Here is a 25,211-nt window from a genome sequence, read left to right as displayed (position 1 = left end):
GCAATTCTTCATAATAATACAGCCTGTTGTGTATTCTTATGATCTCATTTGATATGCATATGGCACATCACATCTATACAATATCCTTTCTTTTGCAGCTTTACTTATAAAGAAATCAACAAGAACGTGAGAATCTATTAGGAAATATTTGAAATATTCGGATTAATATTGTAATAGAAAGTGTTATCAAAGATGTGTTGTAGGCTGAAGATGACAATTCCACCATCACACAATGGCCGAAGGACTTTTGTGAGTTTGTGTGTGTGTGTTAAATATAAGAGTTTCTCAGTAAGGACACGAGATTTTCTCTTCCCGTAAATTTACATTTTATCTATTTAATAAAGAAACTTAAACTGTTATTTGTAAATGCCTTGCACTTCAGAGATGTATTGCCACAGACAGAGCGAGAATGTAAATGTTTCTCATTCCGTCGAATATATGAACTGTGTACAAAGTAGCAATCACATACATAACCATAAGACAAACTAATAATAAGCATTATCTGTAGTAACACAACAATTTTAATTTAGGATAAGATTGGTTACGACAGCAAAGAACTTTTTAAATAAAAAAATATATATATATATTACCTGTGTATTATTTGTCATGGCGTTAGAACCATAAAAACAAAACAAAAATCTTTATTATGCTAGAGGAAAGCGTTTTAGTCTTATTTTCTAGAAATTATGACAAATTATATCCGAAGAATTTTACTTTATGTATGGAGAAAAGTTAACGGTGGTGTTAATCTCGGCAGCAGACACCCTGAAGCCTGAGGTGACTCATCTACCAGTCATCCCCGCACGTGATGGCGTGCCCCAGGCCGCTGTCTCGTCTCCTCTTTTATTTTGAGACTTTTCTGAGGATTACACAACTTACTTTTATCACCTAAAATAAACTGCATTACTGGCGAAGATAAATATTTATATATTTATTTAGTTATCAATAATAGTTCTGCCTCTTCATACCTGCAGCTCTATTAAAAGACACTTGATAAATGCATTTATACCAAAATTATCATATACCATGGAGCATACTGCGCTTACTGTCTGGTATACATCAAATTACAGTGTCAGTTCATCTATAATGGATGACTAAAGTATAATCAAAATACAACGGTGTCACCAGAAAATAAAGAAAAAGTGGTCTTGTAAGAAACTAAGACCTGTGCTTGGTGCTGAATGACCCTGACAGTTGATGCAACTACAACTGAAACAACAACAGGCAAAAACAAGGTCGGACAGATATTTTTAGCAACAGACATCCTATATGCACACTAATAAAACAACACACCCTAAAAAGCCTCTAGCAGGTGCGAGAAACTAACACCATTTGTGGTAGAAAACCTCATTAGCAATGTCGAGGTAGGGAACAAACTTGCAAACAGAGATCACAAAGAAATTAGATTCCAGTTAGAGTTTCAGGTCAGACGTAAGGAAAATTCCATTAAAGTCCCAGATTTCAGAAGGGCAAATTTTGATAGTTTAAAGAGGCAGCTGAGAGAGGGGGTGTTGCGCTTGGGCGTGAACCTGACATAAGAACATAAGAACATAAGAAAATAAGGAGTCTGCAATAGGCCGGTTGGCCTGTGCATGGCAGCTCCTGTCGAGAGTTACTACCACTCTCTATCATCCATGAATCTATCTAGCCTCCTTTTGAAACTTTCCAGAGTTCCCACACTTACTACAAAGTTGCTAAGCTTGTTCCACTCGTCCACCACCCTATTTGTGAACCAGTTTCTTCCTATCTCCCTCCTAAACCTAAACTTATCCAACTTGAATCCGTTGCTCCGAATCCTATCCTGCTCGGATAATATAAGAACTTTATCTATATCCCCTTTATTGATTCCTTTCATCCACTTAAATACTTCTATCATATCTACCCGCACTCTTCGTCTTTCTAGGGAATGCAAGTTAAGTTTCTTTAACCTATCCTGATATGGAAGGTTTCTAAGTCCCGGAATAATTTTTGTCATTCTTCGCTGCACAGACTCTAGTGAATTTATATCCATTCTATAATAGGGGCACCAGAACTGAACCGCATAATCGAGGTGCAGCCTGACTAGCGCAAGATATAGTTGCAATAAGACCTCTGCACTCTTGTTACTTACACTTCTAGATATAAAACCCAATACTGTTTGCCTTATTTCGAACATTAACGCACTGTTTTCTAGGCTGTAGGTCTGGGCTTACAAATACCCCTAGGTCTCTTTCACAAGTCGACTTCTCTAGGTTGATGTTGTTAAGGCTGTATACATTATAAGTATTTGTTCTTCCAATATTAAGTACGCTGCACTTGCTGGTGTTGAATTTCATTTGCCATTTTTCAGACCACCCCTGCAGTTTATTTAGATCCTCCTGTAATGCATTTGCATCCTGCCCTGAATTAATTTGCCGCCTATTTTGGTGTCATCCGCAAACTTGCTTGTGTCACTGCTGATCCCAGTATCTAGATCGTTTATGTAGATTATGAACAAGAGTGGGCCTAGTACTGACCCCTGGGGAACCCCACTGGTTACACGGCCCCACTCAGATTTAACACCATCTACGCTGACCCTCTGCGTTCTATCGGTGAGCCATGATTTTATCCAATTTAAAACTTTTCCCTCGATACCATGAGCCTTAATTTTTCTCAGAAGCCTCTGATGAGGTACTCTGTCAAATGCTTTCACCGACCTGATAACGAGATCTGAGATTGCCGAGTTCCACGACAATTTAAATAGCGAGTTACTTAATGCACAAAGGCAGAACATACCATACAAAAAACTCAGATCAGACAACAATGACCCTAAATGGATAGATAATTATTTAAAGAACATTATTGGCCAAAGGAAGGCTATAGGTAGAAGGATAAATCATGGCGAAATTTACCTCCGGGAATATTATAAGGTATTGGCCGGTAGGGTTAAGACCGAGATAAGAAAAGCAAAGAGAAATAATGAGCTGAAGATAGCAAGGGAGGCGAAGACAAACCCCAAAGGATTCTACCAAATGTATGAAACTAAAACACTTGATAAGATTGGACCAATACGTTCAGATACCGGCGAGCTAACTGATAACGACGGAGAAATCAGCAATAATCTGAATAAATATTTTTCAACAGTTTTCACCACCGAAAATTTAAACATGATACTCGAGGCACCAACTCTATTCAGAGATAGTGAAGAAAACAAATTAAGCGGATAGTAGTGACTAGTAACGATGTTAATAAGCAAATAGACAAACTGAAGCCTAATAAGTCACCTGGTCCCGATGAGATATTTGCCAAAGTATTAAAGGAATGTAAGGAAGAGCTTAGTATGCCCTTAGCAAAGTTATTTAACATGTCATTAAAAACAGGTGTAGTACCAGAATCCTGGAGGATAGGGAATGTAATACCGATTTTCAAGAAGGGGGATAGATCACTATCCTCTAACTACCGCCCAATCAGTCTACCATCAATAGCAGGCAAATTACTAGAATCAATCATTTCAAACTCTATTTGAAACCACCTGGAGAAGCACAAGCTGATCAATGATTCCCAACATGGCTTCACAAGCGGGCGTTCATGTCTAACTAATCTATTAACATTATTTTCATCAGTTTTCGAATAGGTGGTTGAGGGGCACAATTATGATGTGGTATATCTTGACTTTAGCAAAGCCTTCGACAGAGTCCCCCACAAAAGAATAATTAGAAAGGTAGAAGCGCATGGCATTAAAGGTAATATCCTTAAATGGATTAGGGCGTGGTTACGGGACAGGAAACAGAGAGTGAGCATAAAAGGCACTAAATCTCATTGGAGCAACGTCACTATTGGAGTTCCCCAAGGCTCAGTACTTGGACCATTATTATTTATTATATACATAAACGACATAGATATCGGCATAGACAGCAACATAAGTAAATTTGCTGATGACACTAAAATAGGACGTGTAATTAAATCTGACGAGGACTCTGCAAAACTACAGGAAGATCTAAACAAATTTTTCGAATGGTGGGAAAAATGGCAGATGAAATTCAATGTGGACAAAGGTAAAGTACTCAGTATAGGAGATGTAAACAGGGAAACCAGTTACCAGATGAACAACGATGCCATTGTGGAATCCGACTGCTAGAGAGATTTAGGAGTAATGATAAGTAGGAACCTTAAGCCAAGTAAACAATGTGTTTTTGCTAGTAACAAGGCTAATAAAGTACTTGGGTTCATACAAAGGAGTGTTAGTTACAAGACTAGTGAGGTCATCTTAAAATTATATCTAGAGCTTGTGAGACCTCACCTGGATTAGGCAGTTCAGTTCTGGTCACAGTATTACAGAATGGATATAGAATCCTTGGAAAGAATCCAGAGGAGAATGACAAGACTAATCCCGGGCATCAGGAACCTTGAGTACAGAGACAGGTTAAAGCATCTTAATTTGCACTCCCTCGAGAGACGTAGAGTGAGGGGCGACATAATAGAGGTACATAAATGGAAGTCAGGGTTAAACAAAGGGGACATTACAAAGGTACTCAAACTATCCAACCAGGAGCGAACTCGTAACAATGGTTTTAAATTAGACAAATTTAGATTTCGGTGTGAAATAGGTAAACACTGGTTTGGAAACAGAGTAGTGGATGAATGGAACAAGTTACCAAATATCATCATTGACTCGAATACGCTGGATAGCTTCAAACATAGGTTGGATGCTTATATGAGCAATAGGGGTTGGGTATAAACGGGACTGCCCAGTATGGGTCAATAGGCCCACTGCAGTTTCCTCCATTCTTATGTTCTTATGTAACACTGACACACTAACCTTTAACTCAGACTTGGTAACATCGAAAATCTGCAGGACCCCGATTCTCAAAGGTGTGTATACGATGAATTTTCCTCGTAACCGGGAGACGTATGAACTCATTGTACAGGTTCACTTTAAATATAACACAATTATAACATCCAAAAAACAAATAAAAATACCCTGTGGCCACTCTTACAAGATATCCTCACTTAGCGCCAGTGCTGACACAAAACTTAAGAACAACGAATCCAGACACGAAAGTGAAAAAGCTCGAAGATGTAGAACGATAGCAGGCAATTATGCTCTATTATACTCTTTGTATTATTTACACTTTCTATAAATAACTCACTAACACTTCTAATTTTCCACTTGGAAACAAAAACAACTCAACAAGCCAACAACCTTAAAAAGGGAAATTTCGTATTCTCGGTCAGTCTTCTCCAACTATAACTTGAACGAACTTCCGAGTCTGAGTTAGTTACCTTCAACTACTGCTTGAGCGAGGTCTTATTTCTTGATCATCCTCCTGCAACTAGAGCTTGAGCGAGATTCCTAGTCTGTGTCACCCCTTGAGCGCAACAAGTAGTAAAGTGGACAACATTACGCTGGTGTGTCAGGGTCTCGCCCCCACAGTGACTGTATCCGTCGGACAGGATGAAATGATGTATGGACAAAATCCTAACAGACGTAAATACAAATGAAATATAATTTCATCACTAAAATAATGAAGCAGGAAAAATCCCAACACTAGAGTGATAAAGCGAACAAAATTCCATCAGTTCAAATTACCTTAAACCTAACACCCTCTTCCACAGCTTGAGGTAAGGTTAGATAGGATTATGTAGGGCAACCCACAGGAGCGCATCTCAGTTACCCAGAGAGATTAGAACGCCTGCAACTGCCTAGCTTATACTATAGACGGGCAAGGGGTGATCTAATTGAAATTCATAAACATCTTAGAGGGCACTACTCAGTCGAGTGTCCATACCTGGAGCTGGCGGACGCCCGCCCCACAAGGGGTCACAGCTCAAGGTTGAAGAAGCCACAAGTACAGAAAACTGTAAGGGCGAACTTTATCTGGGTGAGAATTGTAAACTCTTGGAACAATCTGCCAAGTGTGAGCTCTTTCAAGACCAGACTTGACCAATACTGGTGCAGGTACCGACCGCCCATGCGGCTAACGCGCCGATAAGTGGCGAGAGGGATAAAAGTAAAGTAAACGTAAGAGGAGGGAAGTCTACATCGCCACACGCAGTGCTATGTATACCCTAACACAGCCTATACATAGTATACCACGTGATTAAAATGTATCTTAGTCTACACATACCCTAACCTCTTACACTAACTCTACAATAGTAAATTTTACGCATAATATAGTGGCTTACAGACAATATAACAATATTCGGTCTTAGATTATTTTATATAAAACAAAACATGACTTAAACTCTTCAATTAAAACTAGGGTCAATACAATAACATTGGCTTATCTTAATCTAACGTATCAAGTGGTTTAGTTTATGTAATGTGTAACGTTGGTGTCTCGGTTAAGGCATTACTGTATACTGTATTGTTATTACCAGGAAATAACTGTTCCTGTACCTGGACTGACTTTTCTTCCTGGATAAATAACATTGATCTAAAGACAAATACAATTTGTACTCGTACATTACCTGTACTGTACCTTATGTTGACGTCTCTATACAGATGATTTCATCAAAAAAAGTGCATTGTACTCTATCTTGTACTTAACACTCAAACCTGTTGATGTTAGCAGTTTACCTCTACTGTACTCTTACAAAACTGAATCAAGGTTGGTTGAGACAAACCAGCAGTAACAACCAGCATACGTAATGCTTTCAACTGCACCAGATACACAACCAGTTTCACCCACACCACACACAAAGGCGATGGTGATATGCTGTATTTAAGTCAATAACACAAAGAATAAAAAACGGATATGAGAAGAGAGAGAAAGAAATAAAGAGGATAAAGGAAAGAAAATAAAGAAGGTATCCCTAGAAAGCGGCAATTGGTTCTCTTGTCATGCTCAGACATCGTAAACAGTTATTAGCCACTTACCCACTGAGGGAGAGTAAACCACAAGGGAAGACTTCTCTGATGCTGGGCTGCACAGTGACGACCTGCAGGACATCATGTGAATGCCCTTTAATTTCCGCGCCTAGCACCCATGAAAACAATACCGTCACGCCAATTTTTCTTCGAGATTCCACGACACGAAGTAATAAGCCTTTGGTCGCTGATTAGCCAGTGTCCGAACACCCTGGCGCGCAGGTGTCAGGTTACTCTCACAATACTGTAGGCCGCGCATACACACTCACAAAATCAAACACTGGTTCTCAGGTTACACGCTGGGCTGAGTACAACTTCCAGTGTCAGAAAATACTACAAACAAGACCGCAAAACTATTTATTTATTTTTCAAATGACACGATCCATCTAAATATATCAGAACCAAAAATTTTTTTTTCATATCTTTCATTTTCAGGTAAAATATTTAAATTTAATATGTATAAATGCTTATTAAAGCACAGGAACAGCAGTGTATAATTCACCCCAAGCGATTTGAGGAACATTGAGGAAGGAGTTGTCCTAGACCCCAAGCTCTCCACCAACCCTCGGGGCCACTTGACTGAATTTTTACCTCTAGGAAAAAAATAAAATAAATAAACATAGAGAGGAAAGGTTATGGGACCAAACCCTACATATGGGTGCTGGTGGTAGAGTGGTACCGCTCTTGCCTTCGCAAACGAGATGTCACGGGTTCGATTCCCGGGCCGGTGGAAGTTGTTTGGACATACTTCCTAGCCCCCATTAGTCCCTGTTCACCTAGCAGTAAAGTAGGTACCTGGTGTAAATCGAAAGTTGCGAATTCGTATTCAGGGACAAGTTGTTGGAGCTTCCAATAACTTGATGACATAAGCCATTGACTCTCCAGGCTTCTATGCCCTTGACTCTTCAGGCTTCTACGCCCTTAACTCATGAGACATAAAGGCAAGCATGAACTTAGCATGCTTCCCTGTTGGGCACTGTAAACGCTTCTGCGCTTCACCTTGCGCAAGGCTGTAGGGGCGTGCCCAATAAATAAAAAAAATAAAAATAAAAAACTTACCCTAAACACTAACTTGCAAAGTAATTTGGCCCAAAAGCAACTTGATATACTGAGCAAGAAATTTAGTCAATCTGACATGAGCAAGGGAATTTTGTCCAATGGTAAATTATCAAGAAGCAATTTTGTCCGGTAGGAAATCTTCGTATAAATTTTTTCCAGTAGTAAAGTTTCATTTTGTCCAGTGATATATTATCAAATATAATTTCGTCCCGAGCAAAATTCTCAAAAATACAATTTTGTCCAATGGCAAATTAACTAAAGAGAACTTGTCCAGTGGTAAGTTATCAAAATGAGATCTTATTCAGTGAGAAGTCGTCGGCGAACCCTTAAAATCATACACGTTAGTTAAAAATTATTTTACTTGTTCAAAACCTCAGTGGCGGCCAAGAAAAATACCCAGTTTCGTCCTTGACTCCACACTTAAGTAGATGTAAGAGTGATATCAGTAGGGTGAACGACTCGCCTATGTGGTATCAGTGGTTTAAGTCTCGAGGTGAAGTTTTTAACTTGTCTGTGTGAGTGTCTGACCATGTTGTTGGGGTTTGATATGATGGTTCAGTTTACTGGTGTTGGTGAAGCAGTGCTCATAGACACACACACACACACCCACACAAAATCACTCACAATCGCCCACACACGTATACAAACACCACACACACACACAGACATGTACACAGCACACATACCCACTATTAGCAGCTGTGTGGATATAGTGAGTAACCCAGCAGTAATTATCAGAGGTCGCTGGGGGTAAATGAACAACGTCTAGACACACGCAAGGGGATATCAGGCAGCCTTTTGGGCCCACACACGTAAAATCCTGCAAAATTTCTCTCAGGCTGTTTGTCACTAGGAAACAACAATTCAGATTTCTTGCTAGTCTTAACATTCCGGTAAATCCGAGTCGAGTTAGTTTGGATCGAGTTATTGATATTGAAATTTTATTTTGCCAGAAAAATACAGATACAGAGTGCATAAACAATAACAATATTGACGTAGCCCAATTGACAAGATAGTTTAGATACATTGTTCGGTTCAAGTTTGGTTAATTTCGATTGGTTTAATTGATTTAAGTTAGGTTTGTTAATGTAAATTGGGTAAGTTTTTGTTATGTTAGTTGCTTTAGACTGTTAGTTTAGGTAGATTAATTTAAGTACAATTATTTTGTTATGGGTAGATTTAGTTTAAGTTGGACTAGATTACGTTATGATAGATTGGATTTAATTCTACAAGAAATGTGATCAAACAAAAAACCTAAACTTCATTCTAAATTAGATATATATCCAACAAAGCAACTTAGCAGATACTTGAGAGATAATACTCAATGTTTCTTTGATATCGACTTTAGATAATTCAAATTATTCGCAGATTTAAATTATTGAAGGTGTTAAAGTTTGTTTTAATAGACGAATACACTGTTTCAACGAAAGTAATATTATATTTCTACATTTTGTACTTTTGGGCCGAGCTTGCAAATGAAGATCTTAGAATGCACCTAAATGTTTGAGTTAATTTTACTTGTATTCCTGAAACGAGCGAATCCACTGCTCTTCGGTATATATTTATCAATCAAATGGTTCACTTTACTGGCTATGATATTCAGCAGTGTCTGCGTCCTTGCGTCTCAGTGAGGCAGGCCAGTGAATACCCCTCGAGTCGTTCCCGGTGCTCCTCCTCTCCCATATCAATAGGCCTACTGGCTGTAGTCTTGTCAACACTCTTCTACATCCAGAGTCCCTAGCTGCTGCAGGACATTGCTCGGATCTGTCATTACTGTCTGTCACCGTCTGTGACCCTGCTGCAACCAAAACATAGCTTTTCTTGGCTGCTCCTTCTATCCTAACGGTTACTTCTTCAGTCTTAGTGAGGACATCTTTCCCAACTTGGTCTAGTCTGGCAACCAACAATTATCCAGCTTCATCTATTTTCGTCTCTAAGTACCTTTTTCCCTTAGGGTCCACAATAGCCTCGTTGACTTTGGTCTTACAATCAGGGCAATACCAGCAACATGTTCCATCCTTTAAGTTATTCACTAGTTGCCTAAGACTTGCAGTCTTGACTCCATCGGCACAGTCCCTGCATCATTTACCCTCCCCACAGTAATTGCATGCCATCAAACTCTCAGCTGCTTCGCTACACATACAGTATGCAAGTCTCGTCCCAGCATAAACATAACTTCGAAAAACACCAACCTTAACTAGATATGCTTACTTAGCAAATTCTAAAAGATAAACTCAAGACAGAGAATCATTTGGACAAGATTCTATACCTTAATTAAATTTCTTAATAATTGCTATTCCAGTCACAACAAGACGATGCCTCCACGAGTTGGTGGAAAGAAACATAATGCTGGCAGGGGATTTTCGGAAAACTCTAGCTTTTGACCGCATCTATGTGAATCTTGACCTTAAGTTTCTTTATATAATTTGGATAATGGGGTCCTAGGCGTCCCCAGACCTTAAGCTTATTTCAATGTCTCCGATCATTGGCACTTAGCACATTAAATCAATACGACTCCCCACTCCTTAGTCCTTACCCTAATTGAAATCTTAAACCTGCTCATGGCTTATTGGTACAAGAGCTTGGAGCCCTAGACTTGTATTCTGACAGATTCATACATTAAGGTTTCTCTTGACTGGAGATAAAAACGCATCTAACCAGGTCACTTTAGCTACGACAAAAAATCGGCTGTCAGGAGAGTGTCGAAATTACACAGACACTACAGTAAATAATAGCTTGCCATCAATAGTTAGAGACGTGCTAGTCTCTGATGAGTTAGTCGATAATATACAGGAATTCTTTCACACTCTAGAATCTAGATACTCAAGAACGAAAGCCAAGTAGCTGTAATCTCTAGCTCGCATAAAGTGTTGCGCATATACAGTACTGTATACAGTAATCCGGCGATAAATTTTCAAGCAAAAAAATTATCTAAATACTTGTAATGAATTAGGCTCCAAGTTCAATGAAACAATTCGAGATGCAAGAGCAACCAGCTTCGTGTTCAAGCTAAGGAATGCAGACTACATTCTTGGCTCTCCTTCTCCTCCCAAGAACTGAAGGAATTTACAACTTTAAATTCTCAGTTAAATGATCCCTGTAATTGTTACTATCACAGTATGTAAATACAAATAAAAATCGGAAGGAAAAATATATTTATATTTTACCCTAAATGGTTAATATTTTCATCTCTAATGCTATAGGTCCGTAGATATATATATATATATATATATATATATATATATATATATATATATATATATATATATATATATAATGACATTTTAGTGTAACAAGTGTTATATTTCAAACTTTTAATCTTATCATGTCATATAAGAAAGGCGTGTTGAACCCGACGCTTGTGAAGCCCCCAGACGCCACTCCGGGAAAGGGTAGTATAGGTGGCCCCGCCAGCCTGCCTGCACACCACACTACCCACAGGAATGTTCACCGCCTCCACCACCACTCACTCACGCCTACCGACTTACACGCAGACACCCGCACAGTTACGAACCCAGTTGTAAATCACCAGTCAACCATTAAATCTGTATCTCACTCTGTCTTATGTCTTCCTCTCTATCTCATATTCTACCTGTCAATATATCTGGTATGGTTTAACATAACTGTCCACTCATAATTTTCCTGGAGGCCACGTTCGTCACCCCGAGCAGGAAAGGAGCTGTTCACTTGTTTCTTGCAGCCAACTAAAGCATTGGAACGGTACGGTGGCCAGGGATCATTATGGAGGATAACTTTATCTCTTTGTTTATCTGGCTCTCTACTTGTTCATAGTCAAATGTCGATATATTTGTTTACTATCTGTGCCTGTTTACTTAATCATTTGCCAACCGAAGTAATTATCTATATTCAATTTAATTATTTATCTATCAATTAACTTATCTCTCTCTCTCTCTCTCTCTCTCTCTCTCTTGCTTGCAAAATGGCAGACAGCTGGCATGGGACACACACACACACAGATGAATGATTCTACCTTGATCAACACCTACATTCACCTCACTAAACCAAGGTGGTGTAGCTGACTGCACAGACGCTGCTAACACAACCAAGCATGTGGGATTCGAAATTGTGTACCACTATCTCCCAATTGGATCAGAACCCATGGTGCCACAAATCACTAGTGTAGGTTCCATGTACCTGTCCTAGAGTGTACCTAATACAGGGTCACCGAATAAAAATACCCATTTAAAATCTGGTCATTCTTTTTCGATGATCCTGTATATATTTATATCCTAGCTACACACTAACAACACGTACATTCTCTCCTTACACAGAGTATAATTAATATCACAAGTGGGAGGACTGACACACATTTTTTTCCCGACGTTGTTTTGAGCGTGTGTGTGTGACTCGCCCACCACGCCCTATCAGCCTTCCTATATCTGACCTATTCCCGGCATCCTACTCATGGTCTCATACATATACATTTCTTTCCCTGGCCTCCTATTTCTGGACCTTGATGCTTGGCCTCCAATCCCGGCATCCTACCTACTGTCCTCCTATCCTCAAGCCATGGAGATGACAGTCAACACCATATCATCCAATTTTTCTCTTACGCTCATTATATGCACATAACTCTCTCTCTGGGTGAGTATACAATCCCTAGGCCTGCCCAAGTATGAGTGTTGGTATGCCTGCCCACGTGTACTGACATAGCTGCCTATATGTATTGGTATGCCTGCTTATATGTTGGTATACTTGCTTTGATGTTGGTATGCCTGCTTAAGTGTATTGGTATGCCTGCCTAAGTGTCAGAACGCCTGCCCACTTATGTTAGTATGCCTGCACTAATGTTAATATGTCCATGTGCGTTTGAATGTCTGCAATGAGGTGTGTGTATGCCTTCTCTGGTGTTCATATGCCTGCACTGGTGACTCGTGTGTGACTCAGCAATACTGGGAGGCATTTATCTCCCCGCTGAGTCGCGAGACACGTGACAGGTCGAATGATTCCGGCTAGACACGTGATATTACAGGTAGACACGTGATGATACAGGGAGACACATGATGTTGCAGGTAGACACATGATGTTGCAGGTTGACACATGATGTTACAGGTAGAAACGCGATGTTGCAGGTAGATACATGATGTTGCAGGTAGACACGTAATGTTGCAGGTAGACACGTGATGTTGCAGGTAGATACATGATGTTGCAGGTAGACACGTAATGTTGCAGGTAGACACGTGATGTTGCAGGTAGACATGTGATGTTGCAGGTAGACATGTGATGTTGCAGATAAGCACTTGGAGATACTGCAGGTAGACAAGTGATGTTGCAGGTAGACATGTGGAGATGTTGCAGGTAGACACGTGGATATGTTGCAGGTAGACACGTGGAGATGTTGCAGGAAGACACTTGAAGCTGCAGGTTGCCACGTTACATTCCTGATAGATACGTGATATACCTGGCAGAGGCCTGAAGCAGAAGACACTTATTTCCTAATCCTAAACTCACCGTGCACCTGGGGTCTGTCTCTGGGGGGGGACAGGTGGGTGGTTTGGGTTGACAATGGGTAATGAGAAGCAGCATACAGCAGACTGAATGAACTGGGGCGGGGCAGAGATAAGTAGGACAGACCTGGGTGGGATGGGGAAGGATAGAGGATGGTGTGGGGCAGAGATTGGGATGGGCGGGATGGCTAGAACGTGGGACGATAGGATGGAGTAGGATAGAAGCGACACGACCTTGATGGAGAGACAGGTGGCAGGGTAGACAAACACACACAGGGTTAAAGTGGGTCGGATTGAAAGGCTCCCAATAGACTTGCACTCACACACAACAAGGCGGACAGGGCGGGAGGGGGAGGAGGGGTGGGGAGGGAGGAAGAGGGGGCAGGACGGGAGGGTCGGGAAGAGGCCTGAGGCCTGGATGTAGACATGAGGCGGGCAGGTGGTGCTGAGACATGGGGTGGGGCTGCAAACATGGGGCTAGAGGCATGGGGCTGGAGACAGAGTGGGGCTGAGACATGGGGACATGGGGCGGGAGAGGCACATGGGCTGGAGGGGGCTGAGACATGGTGCGGGACAGAGACAGTGCTGGACTGGAGACATGGTGCGGGGCTGGAGACATGGTGCGGGGCTGGAGGCATGAGGCGGGGCTGGAGGCATGGGAAAGGGCTGGAGACATGGGGCAGGTCTGGAGGAATGGGATGAGGTGGGGCAGCAGCTGGGGTAAGGATAACAGCCGGCTGCACGACCCTGGACAATTGACCCTCCAATAAACTGTGACAGTCTGGCACACGTGGCCCGAGGAGTGCTTCACCCTCCACCATCTGCCCCTCCCTCCTTCCTCCCATGACCCTCCACCACCTGCCCCTCCTTCCCTCCCATGACACTCCACATCCTGCCCCTCCCTTGGCACTCCACCACCTGCCTCCTCCCTTATACCCCACCTCCTTCCTTATACCCCACCACCCCCCTTATACCCCACCACCTGTCCTCCCTCCTCTCTTGACACTCCATCACCTGTCCCTCCCCTGGCCTCCCACCACCTGCCTTCCCCTGATACTCCACCACTTGCGCCTCCTCCTCCCCTCCCCCCACCACCTGCCCCTCCCCACCCTGACACTCCACCACCTGACCCACCCCTGACACTCCACCACCTGCCCTCCTTCTCTCTGACACTCCACCACCTGCCCCTCTGACACTCCACCACCTGCCCCTCCCTCCCTCTCTGACACTCCACCACCTGCCCCTCCCTCCCTCTCTCTGACACCCCTACCTGCCCCTCCCTAATTCTGACACTCCACCATCTCTGACACCCCTACCTGCCCCTCCCTAACCTGACACTCCACCACCTGCCTCCCTCTCTCTGACACTCCACCACCTGCCCTCCCCTTGGCCCTCCCCCAACCTTACACTCCCCTCCCCTTCCTCCCCCAACACCCAATGATCTGCGCCTCTAAAACACACTGTTACGTGCTAACCGTCGCACCCACATCGCCCTGGTTGACGTCGGAGGTCAGCTAGGTCCGTGCTGGCTAGTATGTCCATTATCCGGTGGAGGGAAGGGGCCTCTGTCCTCTACACGTCACACACACTGCTACGTGTTCACTGTCGCACTCGAACCATCCTGGCTGACGTCGGAGGTCAGATTCGTGCTAAATAGGAAGCTCCCCCTTTCCTGTGGGGATCTAGTTTCTCTCTCTCTCTCTCTCTCTCTCTCTCTCTCGCTCGTGGAAAACCTACATTTTACTCCTACTCTCTGTCTTGCGTGGCAGTGAGAAGTGTCAAGACCTGACTGAATTTCTCGGAATAGGCAAACTGTACTCCAGGATTTGTCAATAAATTTGTTAAACTAAAAAAAAATACTATGAATACTTTAAAAGAGAATAACAGTAGCGTGTGTTCTTCCCAGGGGTTTCTGTCTATGTAGGAGGCGTGACCCATAACTATGGGACCCGTTAATGTATTCGTACCAAACCATGGTTCTTAACTTTAACTACTGTACAAAGTATGAAATAAATTTATCATTGTATTAATTAATAAACACTAAAACACTGACGGCTGGTGTTTGGGTGTTTCGTCGGAAGCTGATCTTTGGGGTGTTGACAGGGTGATATTTCGGACATTGATAAGGCGTTGATTTGAAACATCGTGGCATAAACAAGATGGTAACAAGACAACTTGGGCGTTGATGCAGCGTTGACAGGCAACTTGGGCGTTGATTGGGAGCTGGGACCGATTCAAAGATGGGATGACGCAACATCAGGGCGTTAACAGGACAAGCGCTAGAACGGGGCGTTGTTGCATGTGGGAGGGAGGCGGTAAGGGGTGGAGCTGGCAGTCCTAACCCAGCCTCCCTCCCTCACGTCACCCTCACTGACACAAACCAAGTGTTGGGTCAACTTTACATGCCACACACTCCGCATGCCAAATTCTCTTTCGCGTGTACACAAAACTGGTCCAAATGTATAACAGCGACGGCCATATCACGATGCTATACTACGAATTAAACACAGCCTCTTCTTACTGAGATCTACATAAAATTCCCTTTAGTGATAGATATTAATAGTTAATCTACGATGAAAAGTTTTACATAAAACTGAAAAAAAAAAAAAAAATAATATATATATATATATATATATATATATATATATATATATATATATATATATATATATATATATATATATATATATATATATATATATATATATATATATATATATATATAAATCACTGTAGGTGCGCGTGATCTAGGTATATGCTGATAACCACAAGGAAAGAAGAAAACACGAAGTTCCCAAGCGCTTTCGTGTAATTCACATCTTCAGGGGTGAGTACAGACTAAGGAGAAGTACAAAGCAAGGTGTATATATACAGAGGGCGAGATCAGGTCCACAATGGTCAGGTATTAGGTAATGACCCTACTAATCTTTAAATAGCACAGCAACGGTCGGTAGTCAGGTCAGAGGGTAAGGTGACCCAACCTTCTCACCTGGTTACAAATCTTCTTAATTACAAAATTGTCCAGTTTGTACTGTACATGCCATTACTCAAATTCATGTTGAATGCTTCGGTATGTTTAATGAGACTAGATTCTATGATGTTCCTACTGTCAATTGAATTACAAGGTAATATAGAGGAGGCATTATCCTAGTCAATGCAATGCTTGTTATCCCTCAAATGAACAAAAAGAGCATTGGATTCCTGGCCTGTCCTAACACTATATTTATGTTGTTTAAGTCTAATTACAAGATCTTTACCTGTCTGGCCTAAGTAAAACATATTACATTCCTTGCAAGGAACTTTATAAATGCAACCAATTGTGTTGTTGGGGGAGTTCTTGATTAACATTTGTTTAACATTGCATGAGTTTTTAAATGCCACAATGACGTTCCAGGTTTTTAGTTGTAAAGGAATTTGAGAGAAATTTTTGTGAAATGGTAATACTAAGAGATTCTTATGGTCATGGGTGGGCTTGGGATCAGTTCTATAAAAAGATTTCTTAATAATGTTCAGGCATTTGTCTATGAAAGATCTAGGGTATTTAAGGTTTGAGCCAATATTATATACCTAAATCACGCGCACCTACAGTGATTTACTTGCATATATATATATATATATATATATATATATATATATATATATATATATATATATATATATATATATATATATATATATATGTTCAAAGTACGAGTGTTATATGGACTAAAAATGAAGTATATATATGGTACCTCGTGTTTCATACCAGTTGGATTCGGTAAAAAGCTACTGACACTACATACGAGGCACGGGCAGTTCCCAATGAAGTTCACGGCACCATCAGCTCAATGAACAGGCTTTGTGTGAAATATAATAGAGTCTATGACAGCTTTCAGTGTCCTTGTGAGTTGGTCGGTAGCGTTCCCTAGTCCCACCCAGTAGGTCGAGGGTTCGATTCCTGGCTGGTGAGGTCTTTGATTATATACACACACACACATATATATATATATATATATATATATATATATATATATATATATATATATATATATATATATATATATATATATATATATATATTTTTTTTTTTTTTTTTTTTAGTAGTGTGTGTTCCGCAATAACTACTTTTGACTTTCTTCCCGATGATTATTCAATTCATTTATTTCGGTTCACCCACACTGATAAGTTTCTTTCTGCAAGTCTTATGTGTTACTGTAACACATAATTGCTTGCGTTTTAAATGTGTATTGTTTTGACAGCATTATTTTATACAATTAAATCATAACGTTACACTTTAGTGTAACTCTAAATGTGAACTGCAGTTCCTCAGTATGAATCTGGATACAAATGGAGAGAGAAAACCGGATAAGCCTGGCATGGTGTCAATGACATTGGTACCTTCATGCATGTCCTAGATCAGTATCCGAATTCCCAAACATACGCACATTAATTTTCCTCCCAACTGAGAAATTGTGAGAATAAGAGATACGAGTCTCAGTGCAATTTCGAACTCATCATTGGCCGCCATGTGTGTGCGATGTTACAGTCTCACATACCCAGAGTACGAACACATCACAATTCCCAGGTGTTATAACTCCAGCTCGAGACCTTCAATACAGTGTCGAAACTTATCCACGAAGGTCGCGTGGTACACATTTGTCGCGGGAGCCGGGAAGTGGAATCTGGCAACTTGACGCAAGGGTATATATTCCTGCGCTCGCCTCCATCTTTCCTTAGTCGATCCAGCTAGCCCTTCGTATTGTGAAGCCCTTGCCGGTCTACAGCACCTTTCCGCCACCACCATGAGTTCTGGTTAGTGTCGATAATACAACAAGACGTACACGAAGCAAGTCAGTGAGACTGTGACGTGTCTGCGACTATCAATGTTGTGATTGATGGTTCAAGTGACGGATGAATATGTCGCTACTTAAGTTCAATGTTAATTCAGATTATAAACTTTAATCAGAAACATCAGCACAAGTACAGGTTTAGGTATAACATTCAGGTACAGAAGTTTCAACCTGGTGATAAAATAAAAAAGGTGTGTTTTAACCAGACATCATAGAAATGTATATATTTTTACCTTAACTGCTTTAGAAGGTGGAATTTTTTTAATTGTTTCCAGGCTAACGCTTGTAGATGCAAATGTAAATATTTATGAACACTATTGTAAACAATCGAGTCTGAAAACCCTATCCTGATAGACATAGGAAGAATAAGTAAGTACATGTAGGAATAAATTATGCAGCAATCGCAGTTGTAAATCGTTTCGGAAGATTCTTACTTGATGGAATGTTAAAATTCAATTGAGTTGCCTGATGGAAACACTCAAAACTCACAGATTAACACCAGCTCACGTCCAGTCAGCCATGTTTGGTCACGAGCCATCAAACAGAGCTTGCGGGATACACACGCAAGACGTGTATCTGTCCTGCCATCCTTCATAAAGTTCATGTGACCCCAGCTCTTTCCAACTGAATAACAAATAATAATGTATACATTTATTTGATTTACTCCACTCTATCCAAACTAAATAGAGTGGGACAGTTGCACATACTAGAGTTTTCTTTGCTATTTCTTATTAAAAGGTAAATACAGTTGCATTAACAAAGCGCAGGTGCAGTTTTGTCCGCTCTAACGTTACCCATCAGGAGACACTTCCGCTAGCCAATAAGTTTAATATATCGAGCTTTCTAATCGTGTGATAAGGACTGGCATTTAAATACACTAGTTTTCTGGGTTCATTACATATTATAAAGCATTTCAAGATAATTTTTTATAAGATTTGTTTTATCATGACCGATTGTGATTTACTGTGAAAACGCTTGTGGATAACGTGGCTTACTTGACATTAGGTAGTGCGTCTATTTTGTAGTTTTAATATCATTAATTTTTTTTTTCATTATGATAAGTGATTGGGAGGAAATGTTCACACTTGACGGTTTCACACACACTAACATCGTAATATAGTTTGTACCTTGAAAAAATTAATATTGCTAAAGCAGACAGATTGTCAGATACGTCTTTAACCAAACTGAATTCTGTAGTTGTGTCTTTTGGACTTGCGCCCATAATAAAAGTTTCTTTTCGTTGTGATTTTCATTTTTGTTATGCAAAGAATACAATGTCTGATAGAGGACCGGAAAAAAAACAACCCTGAATTTCCCACTACTGTAGGTGACAAGGTCGTGACCTTCATGCCTACGGTGTTTCGGTTAGCTAATATATTTCCCTGTTGGGCGCTGTAAACGCTTTTGCGCTTCACTTTGTACAGGATGCCCCCCTTCCGGGGCAAATTGTTAAAAAAAAAAAAAAAAAATCACTAATTTGATTTTAGCAACAAACAACCACTAAGAATTACCTGCTAAAACAGGAATATTTCATCGATAGTTTTTGTACTTAGCTTCCTAAGTAAATTCAGTGTAGTTTTTTCCTTACTCCTTAACCACATTTACATTTAAACATAAAAAGGGGTTTATTGAAAATCTCGAAAAATATTAAATGAGATACGTTATTAAGATACCACTACCCCCAAGACATACTAGTAAATGTTTACTCTAATACACCTATTATCATAGTTTCTCACCAGCCGCACACAAATATGTTCATCCCAAGAAAAATAAAATGAACACCCCTCGTGAGGATCGCAGTTAAGTGCGTAGTGCCTCACTGCGCAGCGGGCACCGGTGAACTGAAATAATAGCACAGGAAAAAAAGTTACATGACTTGTACGCATTGACAACACAATATATATAAGATGGCATTGCACGTAGGTTACGTTAAGGTAGGTTAGGTTAGGTTTTTCTGTGCCTTTTTTCTGTGATTTTTTTTTCTTTACCTTTTTTCTGGATTCCGGACACCGCCTCCTACACTTACTAAATAAAACTTTTTTACAATGAAAACTTCGTTCATCCTGATGCTCTTGCAGGTAGTATATGTATGGATTCAGAACCCTGAAAGTCGCGTACATTTTGTAATTGGTTTCGGGTAACTGTAATAACTATTTCATCAATTTTATAACAATACGTTTATTGCTTATAGGAAACGAGTTACTACGCTTTGTTTCACTTATTTGTGATTTCCGTTAGTCCGTTCTGTGTTACCTTGTTACGAACTTTATTTATCCAATGTTAGTTCAGGAGGAAACCAGAGTACTCGGAGGATTTCGTAGCTGGATCGCACTGGTAACACCCACTTGTTTTGGGCCAGCAGAACTCCAACCCATGATCAAATGGTAAAAGATACACTTTATTTTATTTACCGTTTTCGTGGTTCGCCACTGACTTCGTCTTGTTAACCTCTTGGGCGGTATGCCACGTGTTAAAATTACACGCACTGTTGTCAAATACAGTTATTGATCATGTACTGGCTCCAGAATGTATCTGTAATGCAGATTCTATACTTGCTGTAGTGTTACTATTGTACCGCCAACACTGTATACGGTACATACACACCTCTTACGGAAATATTGTCAGAATTTACATTTTCTTAAATAAGACATGATGCATAGATACACTATACTGTGTTTCGTACATTATAGTTAAAAACAACGAATACTTTCGGGACAGTTTCCTACTAACTCACCCCGGCCGCTGTACGTAAACAAACAGGGGATACTGTACTATTATACTCCAATAATTTCTCATACGAATTTAAATTTTAATGTCCATTTAATGCTAATTAAACAAAATAATAAAAATTAATTTTTTGAATACTGAATAATATCTATAGCTCTGAATTATATTAAATTTTCCGTTTCCCTCTACTAGGGGGCCGGTGGTCTCAATATTCACACTCATGCTTTCCACTTAGCATTTCTGTCTCTACAACAACGTACTACCCCTTAAATCTTAAAACATCCCTTTGAATAAAACAGACCACTGAAATCCTTTGCAAATATGAGACGTGTTGAACCATCCAATATCTTAAAAGATTTTAGAGTATCATTTCGTTTTTTGTTTTCTCTACAAAAAACATAAAAGAAAACGAAGTACTTTGGGAAATTGGGGGAACTTCCCTTAAATTTGTACTCATTTCTACACCACAATTTTCAAAATATACTACGGATAACTTAGGCAATAAATGGATTTTCTTTAGTATTCATTTAAAAAAAATTGGGAAGATTGGTGTGACGAAATATTAAGTAATTTTTTTACAACATACCTGTATTTTAATCTGCAGAAGCTGCTGACGTGAAGAAAGTCCAAGAGACCAAACCAAAGGAAGATGTAAAAGAAACAAAGGAGGAGGTCAAGGAGGAGACCAAAGAGGAGACCAAAGGGGAGACCAAAGAAGAGACCAAAGAGGAGACCAAAGAGGAGACTAAAGAGGAGACTAAAGAGGAGACTAAAGAAGAGACTAAAGAAGCTGATGATAGCAAGGAAAAAGAGAAAGCAAAAGGTTGGTGTTTTGGCAAATGAATCCAAGGTTTTTCTGTTGGTGTAGCAGCCGTACAGAATTAAGACGATGATGTGGACACCTTGATGTGTTGTTAGTGGCCCTATGAGGGGCGAATCCAGGAAATATATAAATATATATATATATATATATATATATATATATATATATATATATATATATATATATATATATATATATATATATATAATTTTTTTTGGCACTGTAAACCCCCTGAAAGTTTTTTTTAATCTGACCAATATGATGGAAATTTTAAGGCCTTTTAGAAGCCATGTTCACTTGATATTAGGAGATATTCTGAGGTCAATAATAGTTACTTTTTACTACCGTATACAAAAACGTCAGAGTACAATATTGCATTAAAGAAAAAGTATTGTAATTTTCTGATGAAAAGGAGGGGTCCGGATCCCCAAGACCCGCTCCTGTCAATAGTTCTTGTTGTAGTTAGTGGCTCTATGGTTGTTTTTGTTGTTGTTGTGGCCTTATGATTACAGTAATGTTGTAGTAGTGATAGTATAAACATGCAGATACACAGTACAGTACAATAGTTGTTAGTGTCCCTATGGCTGATGCTTGGGTGGTATAAGACAAATTATATAAATAGTTACAATGTCTTTTTCACGTTGAGAATGGAAACAAATTATGAACTAAAGAATAAAAATAGTTATTAATTTGCCACATTACTCAGCAAAATATTCAAAAGTAAGGTAGACTTGACCAACACTGGAGCAGGTTCAGATACATTCAGGAGCCCGTACATGCCCAGTACTTACCAACAGTGTGTAACAGACGTGACTGACCACCCAAGTGACTAACGAGCCGATCAGTGGCAAAGAGGATAAAACAAAACAAATAATTAATATTGAGATGGAGACGGCTAAGAGCATCGATAGATTGTGTTATTATTACCGGAATTACCATAGTACAGTACTTTAGTATTCCAGAACTTCCCAGGGCAAGGCTAAACATCTCATTCTGACCCAAGCAACAGCTTTTGCATTATCTAGTTCTGAAAGGTTTAGCTCACAGCATACTCTTCCATCCTCTTCACGAGATATTTGTAACCAATTTTGTGAATCAAGTAAATTGTACAGTATTAATACGGTACTGTACTATCCATATACCAGTTCTTTTTCAATAATTTATTTTTTTATACCTGAAGGATAGATAAATATTAAGGCCTACATTTACCGGTACTTGCAATATTACTTGTTTATCACATTTGCCACATATAATTTTATTAGCTGGGTGTGTGCATCGCCCAGATCTCAGTTGCATGCTGTTAGACTGTCATACATATAGCAAGCATTACACTGTCTTGTTTATAATGACATCATCTTTGTCAATGCAGATGGTGAGGCAGCCACTGAAGAACCCACTAAGGAAGCTGCACCAGCTGAAGAAGCCAAGGAGGACGCAGCGCCGGCAGAGGAGGCCAAAGAAGCAGCAAAAGCAGAATCTTAACCATCCCCTATAGACACTCGCTACATCGTCTTGTACACACACATACATCATCTTTAAACACACAATATAGTCTAATAAATACACACCATCTTAAAACCCTGAACCTTCTCTTAAACACATTCTGTCGGTTTAAAGTTTTTTGAACCTTTAAAACCCGAGATTCTTTCTTGTCATTAATTATTGTCCCTTTAATGTTAATGATATGCCTCTCTCTGGCTACTCAAAAGTGCTCATTAGCTGTAATATTTTGTAGTGATATTATGTACAGTACTGTCTGAATGTGAAGTGTGCTTGGTTAAGTTGTACACTATTGAGATATCTGTAATACTTAACTTTATCATCATTTATGTATTCTTATTGTCATTGTCATCTCAAATAGTATGCAAACCATGAGATTTTCAGACACATGGTACTCTATGTTCTGTTTCTCAGAATCCCAAATTGTATTTAACTTGCACATTAATGATACACTCCTTAAAATTTTATTTGAAATTACAAAAATTAACAGCTAAAAATGGATTCTAAAGTGTTTGCCCACTAAAAGATAACATGAACAATTTGGGGAGGTTAAAAGTGTAAAAGTCTGCAGGTTACTGTACAGTATAAGCAATAAATCTCTTGGTTATCTGTTGTAAAACTTAAGGATGTGAATTTTTCCCAAGAAATGCAGTACACATACAGTACTCCATCTATTAAATTATTTAGTGAAATTAATTTAAAACTGCTCCTAAAAGTTTTTTGGAAATGCACCTTTTAATTGCCGGAAAGGCTCGGCTACAATGGGTCATCACCACCTTTCATTGACCCACACCAGGGTATTGCCCCTAGATCCCAATGGGACCTAGGTGGCCACCATACCCCTAGCAACATATACTGTACTGCTCCTTTGATTCAACAATCACATCCCTGAAACCTTGTAGCAAATAAAAGGGAAAAAGTATGACCATATGAGGCTATGAGGGCTGTGGTAGAAAACACATCTGCTGATGAATTACTAATTTGGTATTCTTTCATGTGACTGTATAAGAGTTGAGCATTTCCCTCCATTTGTTAGATTTAGCACAGCTTTAATTTTTTCTCCTTTGGTTGTCAGAGGTAATTTGCTCATGACATATTTCCCTGTGACTGATGGAGATGGTAAGCTTACAGCATGTCTCCCAACTTGTAAGAAATATATCTGTCCTTGTTAGATGAATGCTATGAAGAAATGACAATTTGTCTTCCCTTTAAATGTGGGAAAACTAGTTAATAGCTTTACTTCTATCTGCTTGCGGAGTTAATTTTAACAGACTCCTAGCTGACTGTCAGAGGTAATCTAGGTTCCTGGATGTTTCTTATCTATTCATCAGGGATGGACAGGATACAGCTTGTTGATCCTACAGTATATTGCTTGTGGGACAGCTTACAGCAAGTCTTCTCTCAGACTTTAAAATAAGGCTAATAGCTTGTCTTGCCTCTGAGGTAGCCTAGCACACAATACTAGCCTCGACAGACAGCCCTCGTACCAGAGGGAATGTATTAATTTTTTTTATAAGTAAGGATGCCATATGGATAGCTAAATCATTGTTCCTATTAACAACAGTAGCCTTTATATGCTGCTGTGCTAAGTCAATTTCAAAAAAAAATTTCAATTTTGATGTGAACCAAACATTTTCGCAATGTTTACAAAACATTAAACTCTAGTAGATTCCTCCATTCACAGTATTAAAACAGTATTACTTCCACTCTCCTCAAATTTTGGTCATAACTTTGTGAACATTGTAATAATTACATCAGTGTGCTGTTTTATGATAATGTAATTTATATGACTCGCATGCATTAAAATTGTTCTTATTGGCAGTCACTTTTACAATTTGTTTTAAGTAAAAATTTTAATAAACTAAACTGAAATTTGTAAAAGGGAACATCTTATTTTCATACCTTCAGGATTTAAGCAACACTTCCAAACTCTTAACTGAACACCATGTTAAATTCAAATTAGATAATTAGGTAGA

At 39.6% G+C, this 25,211-nt stretch overlaps 1 protein-coding gene across 1 annotated transcript; it reads left to right on the top strand.

The window, feature by feature from the left end:
• Window positions 1-17,989: 17,989 nt before the first annotated feature.
• LOC121874700 (uncharacterized protein PF11_0207-like) lies at window positions 17,990-23,854 on the top strand. Its single transcript, XM_042378951.1, has 3 exons — window positions 17,990-18,147; window positions 21,517-21,735; window positions 23,105-23,854. Exons 1-3 carry the CDS (start codon window positions 18,138-18,140, stop codon window positions 23,215-23,217), a joined length of 342 nt encoding a protein of 113 aa, XP_042234885.1. The 5' UTR covers window positions 17,990-18,137; the 3' UTR covers window positions 23,218-23,854.
• Window positions 23,855-25,211: the final 1,357 nt, after the last annotated feature.

The sequence above is a fragment of the Homarus americanus genome, unplaced genomic scaffold, assembly GCF_018991925.1.
Source record: "Homarus americanus isolate GMGI-L3 unplaced genomic scaffold, GMGI_Hamer_2.0 scaffold34360, whole genome shotgun sequence".
NCBI lineage: Eukaryota > Metazoa > Arthropoda > Malacostraca > Decapoda > Nephropidae > Homarus > Homarus americanus.
This window is presented reverse-complemented; position numbering and strand designations above follow the sequence as displayed.